Below are 20,966 nucleotides of genomic sequence, written 5' to 3'. Positions count from 1 at the left end.
GGGGCCGCTGGGAAACGCTCCGTGCTTACTGTCTGACACAGGTCAGGGCAGTGCGCTGGCCGTGGCCTGCCTGCCATCTCCACACGCTTGGACAGGCTGCCCAGAGCCTGTGTTAAGTAGGATGCTGAGCCTCTCTGGAGGCAGCCTGGGGCAGGACAGGATAGAAAGTACCCAACACACCCAAATGAGGTTTACTGTCGATTCTGTGTGTGTGCCTTACCGAGGCTTCCAGGTGATTCCTGCACAGGCTTGAGCTCCAGACGCACTGGGTGTGTGGGCGCACAGCCCTGACAGATGCAGGTCAGGAGACTGCCCGCTGAGGAGGTCGCTGGGCCCCCAGCGTGCACACCCTCAGCCGCACGGTAGTGTACACTGTGGTCCCAGCGGGCTTGCAGCCTTTCGGGGTGGTGGACTGACCCCCGGCACCCACACAGGAGAGTTCCGATGGCTCCCACTTGTTTTGTTCTGCTTCCTGATTTCAGCCAAGTGGATGTGTGTGAACCGGAGGTGCTTTTCCCTGGTGACAATTTCAGTCAAGCATGTGGGGCCTTTTATTTTAAACTTTGTAAGGATTCCCTTTCTGAGATTAGGAAATCAGGGAGATCATTTGGTGAACTGAGTGAGTTAACAATGCTTAGTACATGGTGTGAAGAATATATGCCCAATTCAATAACAAATAACTTTAAACAGTATCCAGCATGGGCTGTGAGAATTCAGATGCCCAGATCGGTAGAGATCTCAAACACTGTATGGCTAGATCACAGGGCCCTCCACGTAGATTATAAATAGAAATGGAGACGTCGCTCCTGTCCCAACCACCAGGACGCGACAGCTGGCGGGTGAGGCATCCATTCCACCCTGACCCACAGGGCTCCAAATGGGGCTTGATTGGAGCCAGCGGCCTCTCTTGTTCCTTCTGTATACGTGTTGCTCTTGGTTTGGAGATTCCTGGGGTGGGCTTGGTGAAATAGGAATCCCACCCAAGTAAATTGGTGAAATAACCCCACTTGACTCTCCACCCTCGACTTTGAAACGACAACACTGTTTTATTTTGACCGAAAATAAACAAAGCCTTGGGTGGGACTTGCGGCCAGATATAAATAAGAGAATTAGCGCGTAATAGAGTACGTAGCCCAGGGCCTCTCACCAGCTGCTGGCCCCCTTTTAGGAGCCTTGCTTAGGCTCCTGTCTACCTTTGAGCGAGGTCCAAGGTCATTAGTGAATAGCAGGGACCAGCCTGTGAACCTGAATTCAAGGCCCCTTCTAGTGCACTAGAGCTCCCTTAAGCTGGGCCATTTTCCACCTCTAAGTGGATTTTCAGGGTCCCAGCAAGCTCCACATCTGCTCTAGCCCTTGTCACTGCCACGTTTTATCTCCATCTCAGGTAGCCACTGGTGAGCAGAACAGAGGCTCAGAATGCCCATTCAAGTCAACAGGGATGGGAGCGAAGTGGCCCACTCTCCATTTAGGAAATTGATATCCTAAAATAACAGCAAATCCTTGAGTCAATTTGCAATAAGAAGGAAGTTTGCTGCAGTCGTTTAATTGTGTGAGAATGAACAGATCTAAAGATAAAAGTACAATGCCACCCCTGGACTCTAAGATTGGTGCCCAAACTAGGCAGCATTCTGGTAATGACTTTGTGTGAATATATTTGAACAGTTGGGTTTTCTCCTCCTTTGTCCTTGTCTAGAGTTGAGCTGGGTCCCAGGACGGCTAAAACACTGTGAGCTGAGGGGTAATTCCCACTGAAGGAGTAAGCGGGTCATTTGTCCCCTGCCACACACCAGACAGAGCAGCCTTTCCAGATGGGCTCCCAGGTCTGGTGCTGGGAGGCCACGTCAGCCTGTGGACCCCCACGCCTCGCCCCCCGGTCCCCGCCACAGGGGATCGGGGATTGGAAGAGAAGCACTGTCCTCTCCCACCCTGTACCCCTCTGACTCAAGGCCCTTCTTCACTGCTCTCCTCAAAAGTGACTTTGTAATGGGATAATTGCCTGGGAGTCTCTCCATTTATGCCTGGGCCAAGACAGGAATGTTGGAAACGGGTCGTTATCTGTAAGGCATTGTGCTCTTACAGAGACCGTCTGTGAGGAGCTGGGCCCTTCCTGACCCTTTTATTGAACTGGCGGGTGGGGTGACCCCGTTTCCTGTCCCAGACGTCTGACACTGGAGCAGCGACCTGCACACACAGTGACGGAGACACTGTGGGGCTGAGGCTCTCTTATGTCACCACCAAGCATCTCCATTTCCTTCCAATCCAATGGCCACCGTGTAACTCTCCTACAGAATGAAATACAGTGGACAAGGATCTTGAAGAAAAACTGTCAGCACCGAGTGCAGAACTGCCCTGTCTTTGACTGAGAATAAAGTTGCAGGAAGGATGAAAATTTACAAAAATGTTCAGAGCCTGTGGTCCGCAGAAAGCATCCCATGATAGACAATAAAAATCATGTGCCTTAAGCCCAGGTGGGCAATGTTTTTAATTATTTTCAGCTTTCTGAGGAGTGGCCAGTGACCATTTAAGATGTCAATGACTTTTAGATTGCCCATTTGTATGAGCATACCTTCGTGCGGTTTCCATCAGACTCTGTGTACACAGTAACCCCATTTTTCAAACCTAAAATGGAGCATTTGATCTAAGGTACAGTATTAGAGTTAGTTCTGCCCCATAAAATTCACAAGTGTTGGTTTCCACAGCTCGGCTGCAGGATAACACATTGCAGTAGTCAGCAGTCTGTGGGCTCTGCACCCCAAGCGGACTGCATGTGACTAGAAAATCTGGAACCAGCCTATGTGCAAGCCAGAAAGAACTTTGCCAAATTAGTAAGATTCTAACTAATGCTCTGGGAAGTCTTTTCTTCCATTCTCCTCCTGCTACATTCACTTAACGCATGTTTGTTTAGCTCCTTCCACAGGAGGCCCTGGGCCAGGCCCTAGGAGTAGGACAACAGTGAGTGGTAGGCACAGTGGGGCTGGTAGGATGCTGTGAGACCCATGCCCTGGCTCGCAGGTGGAAAAAGGCCTCCCTAAAGAGGTGTCTTCTCGGCCGGGAATTGAGTGAAATTAGGCTGGCAGACAGAGATAGGAAAAGCTTTACAGAGGGGACAGAGCCATGCAAAGGCCCCAAGGCTGGAGGGACCTTGGTCCATTTGAGGAACTCGAAGAATCTTAGGGTAACTGTCGCCCAGCGAGGCGGGTAGGTGAGGAGGTCTCATAGACGTCCCACAATGGACCAAATTCACGTTGACAACAATCCAGCCAGTGGGAGTTCACTCTGTTACAGAACAATAGGAATGGTCCGTAATATCACCTCTGTCTCTAGTATGTGGGAAAGCTGTCCACCATCAGGGTGAGCTGCGCACAGAGAACACGCAGCCCGTGGTGTCTATAAGCGAGCTCGGGAATGTGAGAGATTGCTCATAAGAGGAAGTGCTGCTTTGAAGCCTCTGCCATTCAGAATCAGATCTAAGAAGTCCTGTAGGAATGTCCACCCTCAGAGGCCTTGACCCTCATGGTTTTCTTTCCTCGTGAGCTGGTGAAGTTGAGTCCTGGCAAGAGCTGTCAAGATCCAGGGCAGATGTCTCCAAGACACAGCGAGATCTGGGGGACCTCCCCGGGCCATCATTGACGTTGGGTCCCCACTTGTTAAATAACTTGCCTGCCCATAGTGTCTGTGCTGGCTTCCACTGCTCCTGGAATGTCTCCAGACTTCAGGGGGATCCTTACTTCCTTCCCAGTGGTCTCTGTTTCAACAACATGCTTCTCTTAGGTTTGCAGAGGTTGGATGTGAGGCAAGGTAGCACAGGTTTCATATTTGGTAGTGCAGTTCTTCCTGCCTGCCTATTGAGAAAGGAAAAAAGCTATGTAAAATCGAAACTTCCAGGCTGCCGTATGAATCACACCTAACATGCATTCCAAACAAACAAATGAGATGTTGGGGGCCACTGGTTAGCTCATTTGGTTAGAGTGTGGTGCTGGCTGGTAGCACCATGGTTGCCGGTTCGATCCCCACATGGAGGAGCTGTGCCCTCCTTAAAAAAAAACAACAACTACAAACAAATGAGGTATGGACAGCCTTAAATCACCTCATCTGGAATTTTAAAATATGTATTCCAGGTTCTCTTAGAGCAGTTGTTTCCAAACCTGTTTTTCTCCCACAAAAGAAAGCTGTTGCCGAGACATCTAAGTGTATACTGGGGAATAGCCTCCGTGCCACTGAGCTGTCCCTGGCAGGCCCAGCGCAGTCCCTGACTTTTTTAATTTGATGAGCATTTACTATTGTTGATTTCCTGACCCCAAATGCTGCCATCACTCTGTTGGGCCCCTAGCAGGCCGTGGCCCTGGCCCTAGTCATTGCCTCTTCAAAATAGAGTAGAAGGGCCAGCGAGTTGTGGTTGGCAGTTCCACAGATGACACAGCCAGGACATATGGGAGCTGCCTGTGTGTTTAATTGTGTCACCTGTTTACACTTGCTCGTTTGCAAGACCAGAAGAACAGGATTTAAGGCTGATCTGTGCAGATAATATTTTGCTGCCGCCACTGGAATTTTCAGGGTAAAAGAGCTACATGACCCTTATTTCCAGGCTGTTCATGGCCTGGGTCTTAAAGTGGGGGTAGAAAAATTGGCCTTTTAATTTAACCATTTGCAGGGCATCAACATGAGTGGTGAGTCTCTTTAGAGAAATTGTGTCAATGTTCACGACTGCTGATTTTGCTGTACAACTGGAGTCTGGTGACAAGACGTTGGCTCTAAGTCATGTGATCGCTAGCCTGGCATTGACTCAGAAATGCAAAGGACCCCCAGAGCACACCCATCTTTTTAGTCCACCTGCCGACTCCCCAGTGTCACTCGCTGTTGTCGACCCCACATCTTCAGTCAGTCTCCGGGTTTTCCCCTGGAGTCTTACAAAACCTCCTGACTTCTGGTGGATGCTGCCAGGCTGTGACTGGAGGTGCTGCCAGTTGACTGCAGACCCCTGCTCTAGAACTTGCAGCCTGCAGCCTGCTAAACCGTGTTTCCCATCAGCGTCAGGCTCAGGGACTTGCCTCAGCACCCTCCTCAGCGTCATTGTTAGGCAGGTGATGAGGCCCCACGCGCAGGTGTGTTCAGAGGCTGTGGGCCCACTACGTAACCAGGTTTCCTCGCTGATCAGCAAGTGTTTGCATAGGCAACAGGTGAGGGCCCCAAGAGTTGCCTGGACCACTTCCAAAAACGTGGGTGGAGCCTCAACGAACAAAGCGTGTCTGTTCTCGGTGCTGCTCACTGACTACTGGTCTTAGGAGTCAGTCCTCCAGCTCCCAGCCCTCCCCCTGCTTCCCCATGCCTCCCCTTGTGCCTGCATGTCCCTTCCCGCCTCCCTCCCTTCCCCCTCTCCCTCGCTGCCTCCCTCCCTCCCTCCTTTTTCCCTACCTTTCTCTGTGCCTCTGACACACACCACATTTTAAATATTGATGAATCACTCAGCACACAGCTTTTTGTGCTCTGAGAAACAAAGGTTTCTGCATATTGGAAACTGAAATTCCTTTTTCCAGGCATGTGACCGCTGGCCCCTTAGGTATCTGCTAACGTGTGTGGATGCACGGGGCCAATCCAGACCTGCAGCGGTGAGCCGGAGTGTCCACCAAATGACAGGTGTGTCCATCTGCTCTCCCCCCAGATGAAATCATGCACCAGGACATCACCCCGCTGTGCGCTGCCGACATCCAGGACCAGCTAAAGAAGCGTTTCGCCTACCTGTCCGGTGAGTGCTGCAAGCTGGGAAGCACGGGGGCGGGTGTCCGTACGGCGGTGGGTTGGCCTCCCTTCAGTTCTCCATGACCTAAGTGGTCCTGTTCCACGTGGTGGGAACTGGGGACTGTCCGTTTGATGGAGCCTGCTTTTGGTTTAGCTGAGGGCCCAAGCGTTGCGGTCGCGATGTGTGAAGCTGGCAGCTCAGTGCTAGTTGGCAAGCAGTGATGGGAGGAGCCAGCCAGAGGTCCGTTGGGGTGCTGAGAGGGGCATAGCTCAGGCATTACTGGATGTAGTCTCCTAGAATCCAGAACTTTCCTGCGACAGGTGAAGTAGGAACAGGATGGTGTGGCGCAGTTCACCTCATTCTTCCAGCATCCAGAGCCTAGGCTTTTCCCTCACCAAGCAACTCTGGCTTCTGCAGCTCCGTCCTCTGAGAGAAGAAGTCCCGTCGTGTGGCCAACCTGGGCAAGGGGCTGGCTCTGGCCCTCGGGCCTGTCCCAGGTAGCTTTGCACCCCCAGGCCCTGTCTCGGCTGCCGCCCTCCTCTCAGGTCCAGGTTCTGCCTCCATCCTCTCTGCACATCCTGCTGTGCTGCCTGCCTGTAGCGGGTGCATGGCCCCAGCTTCTACATGGTACTGGGGCACCGAGCCTGCGAAGGGCGTGATGATTTCGCCTGCAGCAGGTCATCCTCCGAGCTGTGTGGGTCACTCCTCCCCAGGCCAATTGGGAGAAAGACGTGCACATGCTCCTTATGCTGTCAGTTAAGGGGCCTCCCAAGAATGAAGGTGCTCAACCTCTGCCGTCCTCTTGGCTCCCTTCTTGCCGTTGGCCTTTTCCCCTTGGCCAGCAGTTTGGGGCTCCCTCCTGAATCCCAAGAACCAGCCCTGCCCTCCAAGGACTGCCCTGGCCTCCCCAGTGCCAGGAGCTGCTGCTCAGGCTAGCCCCATATGGTTTTGGCTGTCCTGTCCCCCGACGCACGGACCCGAGGGGTAGCTCTAGGGTTTATGTGCCTCAATGAAAACTGAAGATTGTGAGCAGGAAAATGGAGCCTCTGGGAGTTGCTGATAATGAGTTGGCTCATTGATTTTCCTGAAGTGGTCACCGTGGAAGAAAGAGAGAAAATATTAGGTATTCTTAGGAGAACTGAAAATCCCCTGACGGTATGGGTCGTGACTGACAGCAGCGAAACACTTAGGAAAGGTGCTACAGTCTCTTTGCCAGCTCTTTCATGTCTCCCCAGCTTTTTCATGCCCCTTCAAGACCCCAAAAGGCTCATGGCTTTAGTGCACTGCTGACCCAACCTCATCACCTTGACCTAACTCCAGGTTGCAATCCCAACAGCCATTCAGCGTCGCATGGTTACCTCTTTGGTATCTGGGGAGGAGGCAGAACCCCAGGGTGCCCCCCACCCCCAGACACACTTTCTCTTTGTTATTCAGACACAGTCCAGACTTGGTGAGAGGATTTGCAGATGTAACTTCCCAAATCAGTTGTCTGTAAGATCTTACTCTGTGGGCCTGACCTAATCAGCTAAGCCCTCAGAGGGACCAAGCTCCTCCTGCAGGAGGGACTGCAAGTATTAGGGATTGATCTTACAGAGGTCCCCTGGTGCCAGCCTTGAAGATGGAGGGGCCACCTGGCCAGGAATGTGTGCCTCTGGGGGCTGAGAGCGACAGTGGCTAAACCAGTAAGAATGCCAAGACTTGAGTCCTACAACTGAAGGAGCTGAATTCTGCCAACACCTGAATGACCCTGGGAGACGAGCCTGGCCTCAGGTGAGACCACAGGCCCAGCCAACACCTGAATTTCAGCCTTCAAGAACCGAATGAGCCAAGCCACAACTCCTAAGCTATGTAACCGCGGGCTAACAAACGGGTGTGGGTTTACGTTGCCAAGTTTGTGGGAACTTGTTAGAAAACAAACACGACATCTTAAGCTTAAATGTCTGAAACAAACGTGGCCCATCCTGAGTTTTTATCTCAGCTCATGGAAACGCTCAAGCAAAACCCAGAGGGAGTCCTCCTTCTCTCCGTCTTACCTCCCATCCATCAGGACATCCACGATGAGATGCCTGGTTACATCCACCTGAGGGTCTGACTGGGACGTCAGGAGCTTCCCTCACATGTGGCACCCGGTCCCCGTCACACCGCCTGCCCCTGCCGCCCTGGCAGTGCCTGGGTTTCGTCCCTGCATGGTGGTTGTAGGACTGTTGGATGCTTACAAGATGACCAGTCTCCAGGAGGGAGCTCTGAGCAGAGAGGCCAGATTCTTCAGTGTTTCACAGCCCAGCCTTGGGAGTTATGCACCATCATTCTGCCATATCCGCTGGGCCCGACAGGTTGCAAGGGTTTAATGGAAAAGAAATGGATCTCATCCCTGGAGGCAGCAGTGGCAGAGAGCAGTGTCCATGTCTAGCCGCCCCGGGCACAGGCAAGCAGGCAGACTGGAGCCCAAGCCTGTGCGACTCCTGTCTCTTCTCGCCTCCCGCTACCTCTGCCACTTCTCCCGCGTCCTTATGGGACAATTCAAATCAACTATGTACTGGACTAAACTCACCCCTTCCCGACTGCCCCACTGGATTCGAGCTGCGCTCATCTTCCCAGGTCCCAAGCCGCACACATGGCCACTGTTTCTGATTCCTCCTGCACCATTTCCATTTTTCCTTTTGAAATGCCTCAGGTGCATCTCCGCTTGGAAGGGTCCCCTCCGGTTCCACCTGTACCCTCCCTTTGCCTTCAAATGCTGAAGGGGTGACGCCCTTCAGAATGGAATAGTCTAACAAGTGGAACGTCGAAGCAACTACCAAATGACCACACACAGGGTTTTAGGAGAGTCCTTAGGACACAGCCTGAATGGAATGTTATGCAGGATTTAAAATCACGGTTAAATCATTTAGAAAGCACAGAAAACTACCCTATTTCCCCAAAAATAAGACCTATCCAGACAATCAGCTCTGAAGCGTCTTTTGGAGGAAAAATTAATATAAGACCCTGTGTTATATTATATTATATTATATTATATTATATTATAATACCTGGTATTATATTATATTATATTATATTATATTATATTATATTATATTATATTATATTATATTATATTATATTATATAAGACTGGGTCTTATAGTAAAATAAGACCAGGTCTTATATTAATTTTTGCTCCAAAAGATGCTTTAGAGTTGATTGTCCAGCTAGGTCTGATTTTGGGGAAACACGGTAGTTCACGATGTTAGGAAAAAGGCAGAATGCCACCTTTATATTCAACATGGTCTCCATTATGTAAGAAATGCCGTGAAAAAGATATGAAAGGAAATGTGCCGCATGCTGTGGCAGAGAGTATCGTCCATGTCCAGATACCCAGGCACAGGCATGGTACCAAATGATGGGTGATTAGTTTTAATTCATCTCACGTTTTTGTGCAATCCGAATAGTTCCTCCAATAAGCATGCATTTATTTCATAATAAAAAATATAATGTTGAAGAACACATCCTCAATTTAAGTGAAATATTCGCTGTCACATTCTGCTGACACCGAGAGAGCGCTGATGCCCCCTGGTGCCAAGTGCTGCCTTTGCTCTCTCCCCAGGTGGGCGGGGGCAGGACGGCAGCCCCGTCATCACCTTCCCGGACTACCCGGCCTTCAGTGACGTCCCCGACAAGGAGTTCCAGAATGTCATGACCTATCTCACCAGCATCCCCAGGTGCGTGTTGCTGCTTCTTTACAGAGGTTTACGAGTCTCCTTGAGTCCCCCAGTGGCTTTTTGAAGGGCCTGGGCGTTTGTCAGATAAGGAGGTTGTAGCTGAGGGGAGCTCAGGAGCCTGCCTGAGGTCACGCAGCTGAGCAGTGAAAGATACTGGATCAGAATCCAGGTGATCCAGCTCCAGAGTTGGCATCCTTCCCATCACCTGGGGGAGGTGTCCAGCTCCAACCTGCACTGCCTGGGGTCCAACTGAACCCAGGGGACGTTTCCTCCCTCACAGTGTCCAGCCCTCCATTAGCTGAGCAAGGCAATCCCGGGAGGGGCTCTTTCCACAAGAGGGAGGCCTCACTGCAGAGGTGGCCGTGACCTTCCAGGCCTGGGACCCGGCCCTCAGAAGTGGTGAGGATGTCACCTCATGCTCTGACACAGGAGCTGCAGCTTCTGTTTAGGTGTAGTGTCCATCATGCTCTAGAAGGATGGAAACAACCTTGCAGGTGATGTTTCCTTCCTCCCGATGTGCAAAGTACAAGGAGACATAAGTGTGGGGAGATTAACTCGCAAAAAAGAAGCATGGCGGCATAGGAACTCAGGAACACTCTTCATTCCTCACCAGCTGTAAGGACAAGTTTCAGAATTTGGGTAACTTAGAGCTCTGTGAATTAGTCTAATCTAGAAAACAGACTGAAACTGCAAGTTGGAGCAACCACTACATGTCATATAAAAACTAACAATTGGTAATGACTGGTCACCAATCAGTGCTGGGGTGGGGAGGAGGGTGTAGAGTCTTCTAGCAACCTGGCCTGTGGGGGAAGGGAGGTCAGGTCAGTTGGGAGAGCCTCTGGACAGGCGTGGTAGTGAGTCACTGGGCAGAAAGGTAGGCGACGTGCACACTGGCTCAGCCGTGTGGGATCTGTAGTCACCATCTCCGTCGTCCTTTCTCTCTCAGTACCCACCTCAGTGTGCCAGGCTCCGGGCAGCCCAGCTGAGGCAGGAGGGACAGCCAACGCCCTGGGAGCTGAGCAGCTTTCTTAAAGGTCCCCTCTGGCTGGCCACGCACCCTCTAGGGGCCAAGGGGTGGGCTTCACACTGGGGACTGCCATGCTGCAAAGCGTCTCCCTTTATTTTCTCCCTTGGCTCTCAAAATCATAGAGACAGGAAGGCAGTTGTCTTGTCCATTCTATAGATGAGGCCACTGGACTCAGATATGACATCACTAAAGTAAGATCACACTTCTAGAAAGTGCCCAGAAGATTCAGAGTCCCCCGTGTGGTAGGACAGAGGGGTGTCCTTGGGTGGGGACCTAGGACAATGCTCCAGCACTCAGTATGCCCTGCAGGGGGATGCTATAGGACCCCCTGGTGGCAGGGACACGCTAGCGGGAAGAAACCAACAAGAAGAAAGGGCAGTATCTGAGCATGAAATGATGCACTTAGCAGTGGTTTTAGGGAAGAAAAAGTTGAACTGATGTAAAAAGAAAATGGGGATGGGTGTGGTTGGCAGCTGATTGTGGACACCCTGTGAAGTCTGGCTGGTCTTCTGGACGGTGGGTTTCTGCGCCAACGCCCTATGGGGACCATCTCCGAGGTGTGGGGGGCAGTTTCACATCCAGAAGAGGCAGTGGCCTTTGTCCCTCCGCCCTTGGCCCCTTGACCCCAGGCCTCTCTCTAAAGTCTGGGCAATGGAGCTGAGTAAGATCTTCAGATGAACACTGAATGCTAGTGTATGAACTTCTCAAGTGTCAAAGCTATTGTTGGTCCTTATACCTTTGAGCTATATGTTGGGATATCTTCTCTTTGTTGAACCTCCTTCCACTCATTTCCACTTTAGAAAACATGGAGTCATTCGGTTGCGTACTTCACTTTTGCTGAACGGTAACTGAATAGAATCTGAGGAATTCAAAGGCTACATATGAATGCTGAGAGACCTCAGCACTCGCACGTGCTTCACAGTCTTTTTTTATAGAGTGGCTCAAGAACCTGTCAGGGCCTCCTCACTGTCCATCTCGTTTTTCTCTGACCTGTTCTCCTACCCCAATTTAGGCATCTACAAATCCTGTAGATTCAAATTCATCACGGCCATCTCTGTATCTATAGTCGTCATTCCTGAGCCCTGGCCGAGGCAGTGGCTAGCCCAGGACTCGGTGCCCGGAGAGAGCGGCCTTGCTGCAGTGATCTGTCAGAGCCAAGGGGTTACAAGGGTGCTCTATCTGCTCTCCCACTGCCCATATAAGATGGGGTCAGGGGGGTGAATCCTTCCCTGCCTACGGATGGAAACTTGGGTTTTCTGGTCACTCTTACATTTCAAACGGTCAAGGAATTATATCTGGAAATGTCAACACTGTGCGCCTGATGCAGAAGCGCACCTTCTTCTTCCCAGACCACCAGCAGACAGGACACTGGGAAGGGGCAGCCAGATTTCCTATACCCTCTCTGGACCTCCCAGCCTGGTGCCATCTTCTCCCCTTGGGGTCACCACCCTTGCTGGCCTTGCTGGTCCTCAGCCCATCTGACCTTAGGGCCTTTGCACTTGTTGACCCTCTGCCTGGTCTCCGGAGACACTCCGCATACTCCAGGCCACCTCTTCAGGAAGGCCCTCCATCATGCCCACCGCTCCTCCACCCTGAGACCCCTTGCCCATCAGGCTTGTTTGTTTCATGGGGCTTATCTGAAATGGTAGTCGTTATTTTACAACTTGATTTTGATCTGTGCCTGCCCTCGAATGCAGGTCCCTGAGAGTGGGTACATGGCTACTTGGTAAATATTTGTTGGATAAATACACTTCATTTACAGGTAAATAAAGTAAATTCACATAGGCCAAGCTGCCTCATGGGGTTTATAGGCTATCCTGTGATCCCTCACCAAGAACACTTATCTCCCCTTCACTTAGAAGGAGCAGCCTTTGTTTCTCTGTTCTTTTATTTTTTTAAGGGTTCTTATTCCCAATAGAAAGAAGGGAGCCTATCAAAACCCTGATACCCAAGAATGCATGTACAAAACATACGCAACATCACAGGGCAAGAAGCACAACTTGTCCTTTGAAAGCTGAGGAATTATTGCACATTACCTTTACTTTATAATACATGGTGCTATAAAAGTGGCCATAAGACAAGTTTGGATATTTGAAGCCTACACCCAAGGGCTTTGTTTCCTGGAAAAGGGGTGTGTGTATTGTTTGGGCTTTCGTTTATGTGTGTTTTACTCATGTTCTTTCCCACTGAGAATGATAAAAAGCCCAAAAGCTGGAGTGATGGGTCTGTACCTGTCAGGTCCAAAGCACTCGTTTCATCCAGAAATAAAACTCCCAAATTAAAAAAAAAAAAAAGTCAATACATCCATCGTGTCAAAAGACAGCTGCAGTGCCCAACTACCATGAAGGACCGACAGAGAAAAGTAATCAGGTGTTACGTGTGCAGCTGTCCGGGCAGGCCCTACAGAAGCCACGAGGGTCAGGCAGGCGCCCGCACCTGTGTGTAAAACTCTGAGTCCATTGCCCTGCAGGGTGACGTGTCAGTCACGGCACCTTGAGGTAGGTGCCATTGAGGGTATCATCTCTGAAAGAGGGAATCATTTTTGGTGAAGTTCTACAGAAGGCAAAAGTGCAGTCTTCCATTGGTTCACACAGCTATGCATTCCTAGAGAATTTAGTGTACATTAAAAATACAAGGGAGAAAACCTTGTATCTGTAGGTAAAGCAAGGGTTCCCTGCATCTGTGTGTTCAGGACAAGGGACCAGCTTGGTTGCAAGAGGAAGACACAACTGACATGCCCCGAAGTGTCTGCAGTGGCCCCCCGGGCTGCTGCCCTGTTCAGCAGCACCCATATATGGGGCAATCCCTTCATTCTCCTGTGGGAATCTGTGGAGAGAGAGAGAGAGAGAGAGAGAGATGTCCCTTTGAGCGCTTAGTGGCTAGAGGGCTGGGTTTTACAGCTCAGATGCCTACACCCTTGCAATTCCTAATGGGGCTTGTTTGTCCCCCCACACACACACACACACAGGCACCACATGCACCCCCCACACACACACACCGTCATTTGCAGGAGGAAGGACTGCCACCTCGTGGACAGAACCAGCTTTGCAGCCAGTCCCCTTAAATATCCATGCTAAACAGACTGGAGTTCGGGGGCTTCTTCTAGAAAGAAGTAAAAACTCCTCACACAGGCAGGTCATTGGCACAGGATTTATTCCAAACTGCTGCTGAGCCCACACAGCGTCTCAGTAGAAAGAGTGAAATTTAGAACCAGGTGTGCGCTTTTAAATGTCAATGCACATTAAATAGACAACTCTCTCCTGAAGACTGTTTCTAAGAGATACTGACTCTTACAGTTGTTAACCAAGCATTAATTTTATCCTTTTAAAAAATATAGTATGGGCTGATTTTAGCTTGCCTTCTGGTATTAATGCAAATGATGGGAGCCCCAATTTTAGCCATTACATTTGATTAGTAGTTACCAAACATTGTGAAATATTGCACTGAAACAGGCAATCTTCATCCAGATGTAGCAGACGTATGTAAACATGAGGCAAATTATTGTCTTTTGAAAAATGACTCAGTAAAAGGACATGGAAGGACTGTCTGATGTATCAGCTAGAGTATCAGCTGGCGTCCTGCCAATGTGGCCACACGATGGGGATGTCCCTTTGAGCGCTCGCCGTGGCTAGAGGGCTGGGTTTTGCAGCTCTGATGCCTACACCCTTGCAATTCCTAGCGGGGCTTGTGTGCCATCATCTGCCAGGCCTGGGTGGGGGACAACCCCATGGACTTGAGAGAACGAGTGATGGTGAAGCACATGCCTGGCCCCGGACAGCGGCCCTGTGACCTCCCCACAGACAGTTACACACCTGAGAGAAAGGCCGGGGAACGTGCTCTGGCCACGTCTTCCCGTCTCTGTCTATCGTGTGCTGGGCAATATGAACCCCACAGTGAACAAAATACATAAAGCCCTGCTGCGTACGTTCTCAGTAAATTAAATCAGATGTACACAGGATTGGATTGTGAAAAAGGAGGCGGGAGAGAGAAAGGAGGGATGCCAGGAGGGGCAGTGAGAGGGACGCCCCCGTGAGAAGCTGACTTACAGGAATCGAGGGAGCCTCCTCATGAACAAGTCCTCACAAAGGCCCCGAGGCGCGAACAGGAGGGGAGGGAGGAATTAGAGATGGCCTGACTGACAGTGTTCTGAGGACAGTCACCCAAGAAAGGAAGGCACAGGTAGGAGGGTCGTATTAGGTTTGGGATGTCACTTGCATGTCCAGGGAGACCTGTCAGGTTGAGGGCTGGTATCTCTGGTGGTGTGAGGGGGGTCTGGAACTCTGGGGTGAGCCCCCAGCCACTGTGTGGATTTGGGAGCTGTGGGCATTTGGGGGGTGAGGACCTAGGGGTGGGCAGTGGGAGGCCCAGGTGTTCTAGCTGGAGGAAGTCAGTGGGAAGAGGAAATGCAACAGGGCAAGGTGGGGTCCCAGGAGGGCACCACCCAGATCCTGTAGGGCCGTGGGGGCATGCCATAGGTCAAAAGGTCGATAGGTCACTGGCCATGCTATGCCTACAACTACTTATGGCCCCCTTCCCTCTCAAGTGTCCTAGTACATTATATGGTCGTGCTACTGATGGGTGAAATAAGATGAGAATGAGGAATTCAATGGGATTCTCACGACATACAGGCCTTTGGGAACACTAACAGTGACGGGTAGAGAGTAAAATGCCTACTGGAGTAAATTCCATAAAAATGAGAGGAGAGGGATCTGAGTCAGTAGATGAGACACCTCCTTCCAGGATTTTGCTTCTAAGAGGAGCAGAGAAATAGGTCAGTTAGCTGGTGAGAGTTAGGCAGACGGGATTTTCTTTTAAGATGAGAGAAATAACAGCATGTGGATGCTGATAGACATTATCCAACAACAACAAAGAAAGAGCAATAACTGTTTGATTTCTTTTGCACTTAGCCATTTGATTTATAGAAATCATTTGATTTCTTTGTGCACCTCGTCTGAGTGCAGGACTCAGTGAATGGCGGTGGGGATTACGGAGCCCGTGCAGTGGGCAGGAATGCTGAGGCTCCAGGCCCTGACCCTCTCCATCCCTCCACTGCAGGAACCTGGATCTCTCCTCCACCTCCAACCCCCAACCGCCGCCCCCACCCCCTTATCTCCTCTTACCCTTCACTGCGGCAAAAGGAACGTTTCAAACTCACTCTGATCTGTGAATGGAGTCCTCCCTGTATACACACACCCACATGCACACCTGGTGCGCTCACACATGCACAGGGTTGCCAACACTGAGAGAGTAGATTTCTGGCTTTTCTTTGCAAAACAGCGATGGCAGCGCTGGCCTTGCATTTCCACTCGGCAATCCTGCAGGAACCTCCCCTGTGGTGGGTTCCGGGGGCTTCAGCCACCTCCTCTACCCAAGGTTTGGGAGATAATATCAAGAGGATCACCTTCCCCTACTGCTGCAGTCTGGCCTCAACCCAATTAAAATACAATTCGGGAGCTGTCTGTGTCAGTGGAAGCTGACAGTGACGTGGACGTTCCATGGGCGTGGTCCGAATCACCCGCTGCTGGGAGACAACAGCTGATCCCCCAGTTGGTTTTCAACGATGGGCCACATTCACCCTGATAAGAGGCGTGCACACAGGGCTATATCCGCACACAGGTGTGCACATACAACACATACATAAACATGCATGCACACATGCCACACACGGACACTCACACGCACTGGCATGCGTGCATAAACACACACACACACACACACAGGCACACACATGCACCCAGGTCGCATGGCCCATATGGAAGAGAAAGGCAGATGCATATGGAATGGAACAGGAATGTAATGTAATCTTAGACTCCCAGTCTAGAGTTCTGAGCACTGCTAATGTATTAATTCTAAGACTAACTATAGACCCAAGCTGCCTCACTCTCCCATTGCCAGCTGCCTGAGCTGCTTATTCCAAGAGGTGCTTGCCCATCATGCTATGTAAGCTTCAGGCCAGCCAGACCTCAGCCCTTGGAAGCACCTTACTTCTCACTGCCAGCATGATCTCCAGTTGAATTTTCAATATAAAGATTGAAAAATGTGTGAGTGAATGCACACATTTCATACTATACACACAGAAAAGAGCTTCCGCCTTACCTTCTGCTTCCTTCCCTCAGAGTGTTAACTCTTAACTCTGTCAGTTTGGGGAAAATCATGACTTTGTTCTATCCTGTCCACATGCTTCCTCCGAAACGGGGCAGCACACACGGCAGATGACAGCCCTCCTCTTCTTAGTTCACAGGGTCTCATGGACATTGCTCTAGGCAGCACCTTTTGCCTCATTCTTTCAGTGGCTGCATCACAGCCTCTGGTGTAGGTGGACCAACTACTCGGAGTCTGTGCCTGTTAGTCCTTCCCTCACTGGTCCCGTCAGAGTCCTGCTGTGATGAACAGCCATGTTCCCAGCCTAGCTGGGTTTTGCATTCTGTTTATGAGATCAGATAGCTTGAAAGTGATCCCGTTTGTAATAGTCCTCAGACACTCTGGCTGGGTGATCCTTTCCCCTCCCGCCCATATAATTAGAAAGTAAAGGGCCAGTCTTGCCATTTGCTGTCCAATGGCTTTGCTCAGCCCATGGCCCCACGTAGTCTGAAACTCTGGGAGCTCAGTGACCACTGCTCACTGCGGTGACCTCCTGCACACACGTCCTGTCTCTGCGTCTCATGTTCTCCTGGGGGAGCCAGCAGCTGCCCATCTCCTCGAGTCTTCTTCCTTTGGTGTAATGATCTTTCTCTGTCTCTGCTGTCTAGTATGAGAGCCACCGGCCACACATAGCTATTTAAACTTAACAATTAAAACCAAATAAATGTAAAAGTTTGTTCCCTGGGTCGGGCCAGCCATATTTCAATTCACAGGTGGCCAGTGGCTGCTGTATTGGGCAGCTCAGATGTGGAACGTTTCCATCTGTTGGAGCACGTGGGCTGTGATAGGGTGGTATTCCATTGACAGCAGCTATGCCCTTTATTTACGGAGGAAAGGCCAAGAGATTATTAACCTAATCCCCTGCCCATGAGGAGAAACCATGGCCCTTGTCTTACTTGGAAACAATGACATTCTGCTGTGCGGGAAAAATATTCATAACATACAACTTACCATCTTAACCATTTCTAAGTATGTAGTGAGGGAAACTCTTGGAAATGTGGGCTTAGGGTTTGGGAAGCCCTTTCCTTGCCACCGCAGATGCCCCTGCTAGCTCATCTACGCCATGGGGGCTGGGATGGTGCAGAGAAGGAAACACAGCTCGCCTGGTAGCCTGTGCAGCTAGAGTTTCAGCTCCAGCTGGAGAGGAGACACCTGAGGTGGGTCCTGGTGGATGAAGGAGCCAGATAAGCTCCGGGTTGCAGGTGAGCAGCGGAGAGTCAGGACGGGGGAGGAAGGGCTGCCACGTCCAGGACCTGTGCTCGGAGCAGGAGCCCGAAAGGTGGACAGCTGGGGCTGAGCACGAACCCAAGGCAGGTAATGAGCAGATTCCAGAAGGTCCTCAGCCTAGATCTGACTTCTCAAGCTGGTGCCTTTATGCCCCCGGGGGCAGTCCACTCCATGATTACAAAGAACTGGCCAGTGGTGTGCACCTTTTCATTTCTTCTAATGTATTTAAAGAATGTATGTGGTTGTTCGTTTTGTTTTTTATAGCATTTTTTTAAGCTGTGGTACAATATTGATAATATACAACTTATCATCTTCACCATTTCTAGGCGTATGTAGTTCAGTGGTGTTAAGTATATTCACATTGTTGTGCACACATCCCCAGAACCTTCTCATCTTCCCAAACTGAGCCTCTGTCCCTATTAAACACTAACCCCCCTATTCTCCTCTCCCAGCCCCTGGCACCTACCATCCTACTTTCTGTCTCTACGAATTTGATGATTCTAGGGACCTCACAGAAGTGGATTCATGCCGTGTATGTCTTTTTGTGACTGGCTTGTTTCACCGAGCATAATGTCCTCAAGGTTCGTCCATGCTGTAGCATGTGTCAGAATGTCCTTCCTTTGTAAGTCAAATAGTATTCCATTACATGGATGTGCCACATTTTGTTTATCCATTCATCTGTTGGTGGAGGAAGCTATGTTTTTGAGCTCGATTAGAAAAGTCTTTGAAAAATAGGTGAGATGCTCCGTTTTCCTCCTGCCCTGTGTAGGCTTGAGTAGACCAGGGCCAGGAATGCATGTTGGCTTCTTCATTGTAGCTCATCTTGTACGCATCTCACTTGCCAGCCCCAACGGGGATTGCGTGTAACTTTGAGAACAGGTATTATACATGACGGTGTGTGGGAGAGTTCTTTTTTTTTTCCCTAAGCATTTGATGTTTCTCTTGCTCTTTTGCCATCTGGGATGAAAAGTTGATCAGTGTTAAGATAAACATTGCACAAATTATATTATAATAGGGTAAGTGTTTGAATCGTAAGAAGAGAGAAGAAAAAGCCAGTAAAGAAACGTTCAGAATCAGATGCTCAGGAAACATATTCAGGGTCACGGGATTTAAACCTGGGCAGATAAATCACAGGGGCAGAGAAACGTGGCCGCAGCATTTTCCTAACAACAGGAAAACAAGGATATACAAGAAAGTCTTTTTAACATTTGCTAACTTTTATAGACCAGTGTCAAAGTACGGGATGAAAAAGAGAGAGAAAAGCAAGGAAACACAGTCAGGTGGAGGCCCGGGAAGGGGAGAGTGGGCCCAGCCTAAAGCCAAACCCCGTGTGTTCTGCACGTTCGTCTATGTGTACCGCACTCTCCAGCTGCAGCTCTCCCCTGCATGCTGCCCCTCCTGCCTCCACCCCCACCCAGCCACCTGGCCCTGTCCATCTCCTGGCCCCTCTGAGCTGGCCCACCTCTCAGGACCCACCTGCTTGGCCAGGGCCCTGACATCCTACCCAGCCCTTAAGTGAAGCGGAGCCTTCCCTCCCATGGGACAAGCTGCACCTGATGCCTGTCCCACCACCTGCCAGGGACAGTCTGGGATGGATGCCAGCTTGTGACTGCCTCCTGGAAGAGCATACCCTGGCCTGAGGCTCGCCCCCATCACTGGCCTTGTTTCCTCCGGTCCTGGTCCCGGCACCAGGTTGAGAGGTCTTGTTAGAGGTGTCTCCCAGAACACTCACCAGGGCACCCAGTATCACCACGGTCCTTTCACACTGGGAAGAGGCTTCCTCATTGTTCTCCAGCTTCGAGCCATGAGCTCTGGGCATAGAGTGGAGTGAGACCCACCTGGAGCTGTGGGTTCACTCAGAAAAACATGCAGTCAGGCTCTGTTCCTCTCTAAACCTGGCGCCTTCTCCCTTCCCACAGAATCAGACTGTGTCAAAGCCTACCTGGCTTGTTATGACCTGTTGATGTTTACATTCCAGAAAATATCATTCCAGCTATGTTGGACCCTCAGGTCCAGGTCCACCCGCAACGGCCAGTGTCCCGCCCTAGTGAGCAGCTGCCGCACCCACAAAAGACATATGGGTACAGCATGGTTAGGGAGCATTTTCGGCTTTCTCTGATTGGTCTTGAGTTGCAAACAGGGACAAAGGTTGGGGAAGCTGCAGTTATTGAAATGTCCAGATTCTTAGGGGCCGGTTGCTATGGGACAATTGTTTTGTTTCTGGATTGTTGAGGCAGATAGTGGTCAACTTCCCATAAGTGTGACTTCTAGACGGCAAGCTGGCTGCCTGGGCTGGTTTTCTGAGCTTGTTGCTGCAAGTTGTGCGACTGAGTTCATTTTTATAGACTGGCTCAAACTCTCAGTGGCAATAGTAACAAGTTGAAGTTCTTTAAAGGATAGTTGTAACTCCAACTAAGGAGGTCATTTCACTGCTCATGGAAGGAAGATTGGAAAGCCAGTGGGGCTGGAAGTAGGCTTTGGATGCTCCTTGAGGATGGGGAATCAAGGGACTAAACCCAGGCAAGGGACTGGCTGACATCAGCAGGGAGGCACAGACTCTGGGGTTCTCAGCACTGGAACAAAGGGACACCACCCTCCACGGGCTGGAGAAATCTGGGAAGCAGAGCAGTACCGTGGTGGCATGCTCCCTTTCGGGGTCGGGCAGAGACGAAATCAGAGGCCTTGTAGGTGTGGACACGCTGAAGAGGAGGGCTGATGCTTTGGTCAGTGCCACGTTCATTCATTCATTTGGGCATGCTGAGAGTAGGTCTGGGCTAGGCGTGGCCGGAGACAGACAGGATGCAGCCCTCGTGGGGTTTGTGGTCAGGGTCAGCGGACTCGGCTCTCAGAGCAGACCGCTGGAGCGATGATGACTCCTGGGAAGATCAGAGTTTCTGCAGCAACACATCAGATCTCTTGGCTAGCAGAGATCTGAGGGGACCAAAAGCTCTCCCTGCTGCACAGGAAGGACCGATGTGGTTTGGCGTAACGGGTCCTTCCCAGTATACTCCAAATCAGCTACAGAACCCAGGGCAAGGCCCATTCTGGGTCTCTCCGGAGAGGTTTGGGTAATCATAGCTAAGATCTTTCAAGCAGTGAGGCCACTAATTCCTAATTCTAAAAGAAAGGTAGAGGTA

The 20,966-nt window shown here is 50.7% G+C and overlaps 1 protein-coding gene across 11 annotated transcripts in view; it reads left to right on the top strand.

Moving 5' to 3' along the window:
• Window positions 1-20,966, top strand: part of MCF2L (MCF.2 cell line derived transforming sequence like) — a 171,680-nt gene that overhangs the window by 105,391 nt on the left and 45,323 nt on the right. For all 11 annotated transcript variants that reach the window (XM_081046581.1, XM_081046578.1, XM_081046576.1 and 8 more), the window contains 2 exons: window positions 5,660-5,743; window positions 9,320-9,434. In XM_081046581.1, the coding sequence (XP_080902707.1) occupies window positions 5,660-5,743; window positions 9,320-9,434 (199 nt within the window). The remainder of the gene's footprint in view (window positions 1-5,659; window positions 5,744-9,319; window positions 9,435-20,966) is intronic.

The sequence above is a fragment of the Rhinolophus hipposideros genome, assembly GCF_964194185.1.
Source record: "Rhinolophus hipposideros genome assembly, chromosome: 4".
NCBI lineage: Eukaryota > Metazoa > Chordata > Mammalia > Chiroptera > Rhinolophidae > Rhinolophus > Rhinolophus hipposideros.
The sequence above is the reverse complement of the archived record's forward strand: the minus strand, read 5'-3'. Positions and strand labels throughout refer to the sequence as shown.